A 10,401-nucleotide genomic window follows, 5' to 3' on the forward strand; every position below is an offset into this window, starting at 1 on the left:
GCAAAAATCTAAAAAAAAATGCCTAATTCATTCAAGAATTGCCTCAAACACCTAAAGAGCAGAATCGACGGATAGATTAAACTCTTTGAGTAATAAAGCCCTAGCATGCCATAAAAATTAAATAGAGAAACATGGGCGAAAAAGAAGAGGAGGAAAACTCACAAGAAACAACGATCCAAACGGGAAAATTCACAAAAGTGCAAAGATAAGATCAACAAAGCTTTTCTAATAATGGTAATACTGAATTTGCAATAAACTGGATGTTAACCTTTTGATACAAATAACCTGCATCTGCCAAGTATCTTAAACAGCTGCCTTCCTAGTATAGATAAGAACAAGAAGAGTAAGAAGAGAGAAGCGAAAGAAGAGCCTGTAGAGTGTTGATCGATATAATCCAAGTGAAACATTAAAAATTAGATGAAAAGACAAAATTATCCTTGAAGTGTGACGCATGCATATCGTCCAGGTGTGTGCTAAGTCCTTCTATTATATAGGAGAAAATAGAAAAAAAAATATGGAAACATAAGCTAGACTTGGATTAATGATTAATTAGAAAACCAATTATCTAGAAAATATAGGGTATATAATAAAAATTAGAGGAGATCTGAAATGGTGTGTTTAATGACCAATCATGTAATTTCACGGGTGAAAGGTGAGGCCAGAGTAAAAGCCATCCTCTTGTACCTCCAATAGTATTCATAACGGTCGTTGTTAACGATTCCGTTTTCTATAAGTTCACAATTTCTTCAAACTTTTGCGATAAACATCAAATGTATTCTCCTTTTCGTCCCACCAAAAATGACGAAAGAACAACGTACCACTAAAAAAATGTTCATGAAAAGTCCAATTGTTGTTAATTTGCAGAAATCATATGATACACTAAAATTAAATCGTCATCTTTGGATTGGTATTTCTAAAGGACTGTTGGGAGTCTAGAGATAGGCTGAAACAGATGTGGCCCAGGCCCATTTATTATTTATTTATCTGTATTAGATAGGTCCATTAACTTTTCGTTCTTTATATATATTGGGCCATGTATATATACAGAGGGACCCAGTTGTAATAAACAGATTGGGCATTTATTTTCCGTTCTTTCATCAATAAGAAAGGTCTCAAACCTTCTCTCTATCTTTCCCTAATACCAAATTCTTTCATGTCCAATCTATGAAAATGATGAACATTAACATGGTATTAGAGCACATATCCGTACTCGTCTAGTGTTACGCTTCCGATCGATCTTACCCTCTCCAGTTTTCTTTGAGTTTTTCAAAGTTCAACAGTATTCGTCGATTTAGTGGTCTTTTCGGTTGATTTTTTGTGTTTTCGGGGGGTTTTATATGCGAGATGGAGTTTTTTGGTATCTAGGCTGAAGGATTCGTGGCTATTCTTCAGGATCTGAGTGTGTTCGAGCTAGGGTTTCCTGCTCCATTTTTCTTATCATTGAAGGCTGTTCTCTTTTCGGTTGCGAAATAGACTGATATACTTGTTCTATTTTCTTTATTCTGGTGATATACTTGCTCTTACTTTCATTACTTTAGCTAATTGTTACTCTGTTTGTCAATATGACGAATGGTAATTCTGATCCTACTTAAACCCCTGCTTCTTCTGCTGGTTCGCGTACTGTGTTTCATGAGGATGATTATACCCATCCCTGTCACCCCTGGTATGTTCATCCTTCTAATGTACTTGGGACCTCTCTTGTGTCCACTCTTTTTGATGGAACCTGTTATGGTAGTTGGAGAAGCACTGTATTAGTTGTTTTGTCTATTAGAAATAAAACTGATTTTATAACTGGTACTACTGGAGTACCTCCTAATGGATCACCCTTAGCTAGACAATGGCAGAGATGCAATGATCTTGTGATATCTTGGCTAATAAACTCTTTGTCTAAAGACATTGCTCGAAGTGTAGAGTATTCCGTATTTGCTAAGGATATATGGAATGAATTAGAAGAGAGATATGGTAAGGCTGGTGGTGCTAGGATTTTTGAGTTGAAAAAAGATTTGGCTCATATCTCTCAAGGGTCACATGATATAGCATCTTATTTCAACAAAATAAAACAGTTGTGGGATGAAATTGCCTCCATCTCAACTGGTAGAGAAGGGGTTTATACCTGTGGAGCCAAATCAACTGAGGATGAGGAACAAAGAGCTTATCAATTTCTCATGGGTCTAAATGAAATTATGTTCAGACCAGGAGTAACATTTTAATGATGAATCCTCGTCCTTCTGTGGGTACAGTTTACAATATTCTTTTGTCTGATGAGAAGCAGAGGCAGGTATCTGCTGGGACTCAGTCTTCCTCTAATTCTGCTTCCTTCACTGCTGGTGTATTGAACTCTACATCAACTCCTTCAAATACTGCTGCGTCAAAGCCTAACTTCTCTTCTAAAGTAACTTTTGAGTCTACTAGGTCTTCTGGGGTGTGCAAGTATTGCAAAAAATCTAGTCATAGCATTTACAGGTGTTATAAGATGCATGGCTTTCCCCCAAATTTCAGATCTGCAAAGAATTTGGGGCCTAAAGATCAACTGATCATGTTGAGCTTGCTTGGGGTCCATATTCTACACCTACCTGTACTGGCTCTAGGTACTTTCCAACCATTATTGATGACTACACTAGACCCACTTGGACTCATTTAATGAGTGCCAAGAGCAATGCTTGTGACCTTCTCAAAGGATTTATTGTCATGGTTGAGACTCACTTCCAGTCAATAGTCCAAACTGTTAGAAGTGATAATGTAACGACTCGACTCGTCGTTTTAGGAATTAATGCCCCGTTCAGTGACTTAAGGTTTCGAGTATCTTCGTAATATATATTATGACTCGCGTGTGTGGTCGAGTTTAGTTTTCGGAAGATTCAGAATTTAATTTAAAGAAAAATTCTCATTTTGGAGCTTAAATAGAAAGTGTTGACCAGAGAGTTGACTTTTGAGCAAACGACCTCGGAATGGAGATTTGATGATGTCAATAGCTTCATATGGTGATTTCGGACTTAGGTGTATGTTCGGATTTGGATTTGGAAGTCCGTAGGACAATTCGACGCATTTTGGCGAAAGTTGGAAAATAGGAGATTTTTGAAAAATTCGACCGAAGGTTGAAATTTTGATAACAAGGTCGGATTTCGATTCCGGAAATTGAAACAACTTCGTTACGTCATTTATGACTCGCGTGCAAAATTTGAATTGATTCCGGATTGATTTGATGTGTTTCAGCTAAAAAATATAGAAGTTGGAAAATTGAAAACTCATAATTCGATTCATGGAGCGATTCAAGATTTTAGTCTTGTTTAACGTGGTTTAAAGCCTCGACTAAGTTGGTATTGTATTTTGGGACATGTTGGTATTTTTTTTGAAGTCTCGAGGGCTTTGGGTGGATTTCGGAAGGTTAACGGAGTCGATTTTTGGATGAGATTGCTGCTGAAATTTGCTGCTGTTTCTGGGCAGCTACTGGTTCATCGCAGAAACGCCATCGCAGGAGCGAGCAGCACTTTGCAGAAGAGATGGACATGAAGCTGGACAGGTCTGGACGTTGAGCGCAGGAGCGGAACAATGGTGCGCACCTGCGACATCGCAGGTGCCATGGTTGGCAGCGCAGAAGCGAAATGAAACGTAGCAGCGTGCAAATGGCCACACCTGCGATTCTCGCAGAAGCGACATTCTGCTCGCAGGTGCGATCTTCTGTTGGGCAGTGTGGCTACTGCAGCATGCTTATTAATTATCTAGCAAACACATTAGCTTCCCAGGAGCTATGCCTTCTGTGATTTGAACAGCAATCATTCTCCAGATGGAATTAAAAGAAAATGCCGACCAAAAGATCAAGTTTTCATAAATACTACACTGCATTTTTTATTTACTCTAACATCTTTATAGATCTCTTATTCTGAATCTCATAAAGGGTACTCTATCTCCCATGGTAGGCAATTTATAGATACTAGAACTAGAGTGCTTGCAAGGTCACGTTTTTGAACAATGGCAAAGTTTTGCATAAAACTGGACTATTTTCACTAAACTGTCCAGAGGCTATTCCACATTGTTTGAGGCTCTGACACCGAAGTAAGGCAGCTGATAACTTGAGCTCTCTTCTTGTGCTGTGGGGCTTCGCATATGCGCATTTTATCTCTCAGAATCGAGTCTGCAAATGCGACCAACTTATCCGCAGAAGCGGAAAAGGACAGAAACATTTAAGGACCAAACTCAGTCATTTCTTCATTTTCGATTGGATTTTTGGAACTCGGTTCTTTGGCGATTTTGAGGATTTCTTCATGATTTCAACTCAAATAAGTGTGCTATACTTGAAAGTGTTTATATTCCATAATTGCATGGCTATTTTCATCGTTTAATTCGGATTTAAATAGAAGAAATCAAGATTTTTGCAAAATCTTCCAAAAATAAAAATTTAAAATTTGGAGGTCGAGTTGTTATCGGATTGGATAAAATTGGTATGGTTGAACTTGTATCGGAATGGGTGTTTGGATTTCATTAAAATTATGTTGGGTTCCGAGAGGCGGGTCCTGCATAGACTTTTGGTTGACTTTTTAGAATAAAATTTTAAGTCGACGTTATATTATCCGGAATTGTTTCCGATGAATTTTAATGAAGTTATACACCTAATTTGGATGGATTTGAGCTATCCGGAGGTCGATTCAAACAAGGAGACGATTTTGGAATATCGGTCTAACTTAAAAAAGGTAAGTATCTTGCCTAACCTTGAGCGGGGGAATTACTACTTAGGCATTGAGTCCTATGTGGAAATTGTGTGAATGAAAACTATGTACGCGAGGTGACGAGTACATACTTGGTTTATATGTGCAAATTATATCGGTTAAATTTCATAGACACTCTTATGTATTAATGTGAAAAATTGTTGGAACTCAGTAAATCCTCGATTTGTCATGCCTCATTCCTTGTTTGTCGAGTTTGTATTTATATGATAACTTGGTGTAAATTTTCATTTGGATTTTCATGTGAGTTTCGTGTGTTTTGTTGATTTGATATTTCTTGGAAATAATTATACTTAGGATTTTCCATCTACAAACAATTAATTAAGTAAGTTAAAATTGAGGTATTAATATATTTAATGAAAAATTGGATTAAAGAAGGCGTCATCTTATGCGAAGTTAATTTTCTATCTTTGTTATTGTTATCGAGGTTTTATATACTTTGTGTGGAGCCTTGGGTTATTTGCTGTGAAATTAATTAATTTTGTTGTATCTTTGGAATTGGTTGTGGCCCATGTGTAATTTATAATATGAATTGGTGTTTTGTGTTGCCGTGGTAATATCTATGTAAATTGTTGTGTGAATTGGGTTACAGTTATGTGGCGGATAAGGGTGACATTCCACTGTTGATATTATGTGGGTATAAGGGTGGCATTTCACTGTGGTTATGTATTGGGATATTGTCTGGGCGGAGCGTTTAGGGAGGCTAATATAGGAGCGATAATGGTGGCTATTATAGGAGTGATAAAGGTGGCTATAAGAGAGAGTAAGGGTGGCTATTGTCATGGATGATATTTGGTGATGTGGGGATATTGTGTTGGTGATTTTTATGTGATGTTGTGATTTTCTAGTGATTATTTTTATGTATTGTGCAATTTATTTTATAAATTCAGTAAATTTGAGAATAGTCATATATATGTTTAAATTGTGAGCCTGTGGATAATTGCCGGGTGGATTATGATATGGACACGAGGTGCTGGGGATAAACGATGAATTTATTATTGGTACATGAATTGTTCGTACAATTATGATATGAAATATGGGCACGATGTGTCGTGGTTATATAATGAAAATGAAATTGGCACGTGAACTGTCTGTGCGGTCGTGATATGAAATGTGGGCACGAGGTGCCGTGAGTAAATGATGATGATGCTGGCACATGAATTGTCCATGTGGTTGTGATAGAAATATTGGTATGAGGTGTCATAGAAATATGAAAATGGGCTGAGACCCGTATTTTTATGATTTTGGAATGAGGTGTCACATGGTGACTTTTATTTGAAAGAATTATATTTGAAAAATATTATTTAAAAGAATTATATTTGAAAGATATTAGTTTGAAAGAATTATATTCGAAAGATAGTTATTTGAAAGAACTATATTAGAAAGGTATTTACTTGAAGGAATTGTATTCGAATGATGGTTATTTGAAAGAAATATATTTACTTGAAGGAAGTATATTCGAAATATATTTGTTGGAAGGTATTATATCCTAAAGATTTCTATTGGGAAATTTATAGGCTAAAGATTTATATTTGAAGGACTTGATTAATTGGTCGTACTTGTATTCATTATTTGCTGAGAAATATTTATGGAGTTCTTGTTGCCCCTGTTGTTTATATCACTGGTTGATTATTGTTTTCTTCATTGTTATTGTTTCTTATTATTTTTATAAGCTATACTGCACATGTTATTAGACTAGTGAGTGTCTTGATTGTACCCCATCATTACTCCACTGAGGTTAGTCTTAATACTTACTGGGTACCGCTGTGGTGTATTCATACTACACTTCTGCACATTTTTGTACAGAGCCAGGTATTGGAGATATCAGACTCGGACAGAGTTAGAGTGTGATCGCAAGGATTCAAGGTAGAGTTGCTTGGTCGTCGTAGTCCCTTGGAGTCTTTCCCTTTTATCATACTATCAATTATTATTCGAGCAGTATTGTATATTTAATTTCCTTTAGATCATTTCATATATTCAGTTAGAGTTTGTGTGACGACCTTGCCAGTCGTCTCATGAGTTACCGCTCCATTTTCTCTATTTCTGCTTCTTTATGCTTTGTTTATCCATGTTATGTGGTATCGGGTTAGTCGGATCGAGTTCGAAAATGATTTGGTAAGGTTGGAGACACTTAGTCTCTTCCAAGAAAGCTTAAGTTGGAAAAGTCAATCGAATGTTGACCTATGTGTTAGAGGGCTCGGAAGTGAATTCCGATGGTTCGGTTAGCTTCAGGAGGTGATTTATGACTTAGGAGTGTGATCAGAATGAGTTTTGGAGGTTCGAAGTAGATTTAGGCTTGAATTAGCGAAGTTGATATTTTGGCGATTTCCAGTTGGTAGGTGAGATTTTGATACAGGGGTCAGAATGGAATTTTGAGAGTTGTAGTAGCTCCGTTGTGTCATTTGCGATGTGTGTGCAAAATTTCAGGTCATGCGGACGTGGTTTGGTTTTGTTTTTGATAAAAAAAGATTGAGTTTAATCTTACTATGATATTATGGCAGCAATAAAGTATATGCATTATGAGTTATTATGTATGTTTTGGTCTATGGATTCAAGCCAAGTGGGGGAGTCCACTATTAATTAGTCGATTGCACGGTTATGTGCTATGTTGGTTTCAGTCTGAGGCGTACGGGTGAATCAGTCATCGACTTCAGCGCCAGTTGCTTCACCACCACCCGCGCAGTCAACTAGGGGTTGCCCTAGAGAGGGAGTCAATCAGGTGGTGGTCAGGCCCATTTCGATGCACTTCCAGGCAGATCCGATGTTATTGCTTTAAATGTTGTTATTAGAGGTATTGTTTCAGTCTGCCACATAGATGCCTCTGTATTATTTGATCCCGATTTCACCTTTTTTTATGTGTCATCATACTTTGCTCGTTATTTGGGTAGGCCCCGTAAGTTTCTTGCTTTACCTGTTCATGTATCTACCACAATGAGCGATACTATTGTTGTAGACCATGTGTATCGGTCGTGTGTGGTGACTATTGAGGGTCTGGAGACCCGAGTGGATCTTTTATTATTGTGTATGGTGGGATTTCAATGTCATTTTGGGCATGAATTGGCTATCTCCATGTCATGCTATTCTGGACTGTCATGCTAAGACAGTCACATTGGCTATACCGGATGTGCCATGGGTCGAGTGGCGAGGTGTGACTGATTATGTTCCCAGTAGAGTGATCTCATTCTTGAAAGCCCAACGCATGGTTGGGAAGGGATGTCTTTCGTATCTAGCCTTTGTGAGGGATGTCGGTGCCGAGACTCCCAGTATTTATTCTGTTCCAGTTGTGAGGGATTTTCTCGATATGTTTCCTGCAGACCTGCCGGGCATGCCACCGGATAGGGATATTGATTTTGGTATTGACCTGGTGCCGGGCACTCAGCCCATTTCTATTCCGCTGTATCGTGTGGCACCAGCGGAGTTGAAGGAATTAAAAGAACAACTTCAGGAACTCCTTGATAAAGGGTTCATTCGGCCTAATGTGTCACCTTGGGGTGCACCAGTTCTATTTGTGAAGAAGAAGGATGGCACTATGAGGATGCGCATTGATTATAGGCAATTAAACAAGGTAACAATTGAGAACAAGTATCCTTTGCCTCGAATTGATGATTTATTCGACCAGCTTTTCGGAGAAAAAGTGTTCTCCAAGATTGATCTCCGTTCAGGTTATCACCAGTTGAAGATCAGGGACTCAGATATTCTTAAGATAGCTTTCAGGACCCGATATGGTCATTATGAGTTCTTGGTGATGTCTTTTGGGCTGACCAATGCCCCAACAACATTCATGCATTTGATGAAAAATGTGCTCCGACCTTATCTTGACTCGTTTGTCATAGTCTTCATTGATGATATTCTGGTATATTCGTGTAGTCAGGAGGAGCACGCGTAACATTTGAGAGTTGTATTGCAGAGATTGAGGGAGGAGAAACTTTATGCAAGATTCTCCAAGTGTGAGTTTTGGCTCAGTTCAGTAGCTTTCTTGGGGCACGTGGTGTCCAATGAGGGTATTCAGGTTGATCAAAGAAGATAGAGGCGGTTCAGAGTTGGCCCAGACCGTCCTCAACCATAGAGATTCGCAGCTTTCTTGGTTTGGCAGGCTATTGTCGCCAGTTTGTTCAGGGATTCTCATCTATCGCATCGCCCTTGACCAAGTTGACTCAAAAGGGTGCTTCATTTGTATGGTCGGACGAGTGTGAGGAGAGCTTTCAGAAGCTCAAGACAGCCTTGACCATACCTCCAGTGCTAGTTTTGCCATCAGCTTCAGGTTCATATACCATGTATTGTGATGTTTAGAGAGTTGGTATTGGTTGTGTGTTGATGTATGAGGGTAGAGTTATTGCTTATGCTTCTCGTCAGTTGAAGCCCCATGAGAAGAACTACCCTATTCATGATTTGGAGTTGGATGCCATAGTTCACGCATTGAAGATTAGGAGGCATTACTTGTATGATGTGTCTTGTGAGGTGTTTACTGATCATTGTAGCCTCCAACACTTGTTCAAGCAGAAGGATCTTAATTTGAGGTAGCGGAGATGGTTGGAGCTGCTTAAAGATTATGATATCACTACATTGTATCATCTGGGAAAGGCCAGTGTGGTAGCTGATGCTTTGAGCCAAAAGGTGGTGAGTATGGGGAGTTTGACATATATTCCAGTTGGAGAGAGACCTCTTGCAGTTGATGTTCAGGCCTTGGCCAATTGGTTCATGAGGCTATATATTTCGGAGCCTAGTCGGGTATTGGTTTGTGTGATTTCTCAGTCTTCCTTATATGATCGCATCAGAGAGTGCCAGTATGATGATCCGCACTTGCTTGTCCTTAAGGATAGAGTTCAGCACGATGATGCCAGAGATGTGACTATTGGAAATGATGGGGTGTTGAGGATGCAGGGCCGGATTTGTGTTCCCAATGTGGATGGGCTTTGGGAGTTGATTCTAGAGGAGGCCCATAGCTCGCGGTATTCCATTCATCCGGGTGCCGCGAAGATGTATCACGGATCTGAGACAGCACTATTGGTGGGGAAGAATGAAGAAAGACATTGTGGGATTTGTAGCTCGGTGTCTCAATTGTCAGCAGGTGAAATATGAGCATCAGAGACCGGGTGGCTTGCTTCAGCAGATAGATATTCCAGAGAAGAAGTGGGAGAGGATCATTATGAACTTTGTTGTTGGACTTCCACGGACATTGAGAAATTTTGACGCTATTTGGGTGATTGTAGATCGGCTGACCAAGTCCACGCACTTCATTCCTATGTGTACTACTTATTCTTCGGAGCGGTTGACAGAGATCTATATTCGGGAGATTGTTCGTTTGCATGATGTCCCAGTTTCCATCATTTCAGATAGGGCCACTTAGTTTACATTGCAGTTTTGGAGGTCGTGCAACGAGAGTTGGGTACTCAGGTTGAGTTGAGCACCGCTTTTCACCCTTAGACGGACGGACAGTCCGAGCGCACTATTCAGTTATTAGAGGACATGTTGCGTGCTTGAGTCATTGAGTTCGGAGGGTCATGGGATCGGTTTGTACCGCTTGCAGAGTTTGCTTATAACAATAACTACCAGTCGAGTATTCAGATAGCTCCATATGAGGATTTGTATGGGAGGCGGTGTAGATCTCCAGTAGGTTGGTTCGAGCCCAGTGAGGCTAGGCTATTGGGGACAGACTTGGTGTAGGATGCTTTAGAAAAGG

The 10,401-nt window shown here is 39.4% G+C and overlaps 1 protein-coding gene across 1 annotated transcript; it reads left to right on the top strand.

Annotated features, from left to right (window-relative positions):
* Window positions 1-798: 798 nt before the first annotated feature.
* Window positions 799-2,210, top strand: LOC107765287 (uncharacterized). Its single transcript, XM_075253097.1, has 3 exons — window positions 799-907; window positions 1,539-1,572; window positions 1,736-2,210. Exons 1-3 carry the CDS (start codon window positions 799-801, stop codon window positions 2,208-2,210), a joined length of 618 nt encoding a protein of 205 aa, XP_075109198.1.
* Window positions 2,211-10,401: the final 8,191 nt, after the last annotated feature.

The sequence above is a fragment of the Nicotiana tabacum genome, chromosome 5 (genome assembly GCF_000715075.1).
Source record: "Nicotiana tabacum cultivar K326 chromosome 5, ASM71507v2, whole genome shotgun sequence".
In the NCBI taxonomy this organism is placed as follows: Eukaryota; Viridiplantae; Streptophyta; class Magnoliopsida; order Solanales; family Solanaceae; genus Nicotiana; species Nicotiana tabacum.

Bases quoted from the DNA above. Each gene is read 5' to 3' on its own strand.
- LOC107765287 (XM_075253097.1), top strand. From the start codon at position 799: ATGACGAAAGAACAACGTACCACTAAAAAAATGTTCATGAAAAGTCCA. The intron at 908-1,538 runs GTATTTCTAAAG...TCATTACTTTAG, and splicing joins AAATCGTCATCTTTGGATTG to CTAATTGTTACTCTGTTTGT. The intron at 1,573-1,735 runs GTAATTCTGATC...CTGTTATGGTAG, and splicing joins GTTTGTCAATATGACGAATG to TTGGAGAAGCACTGTATTAG.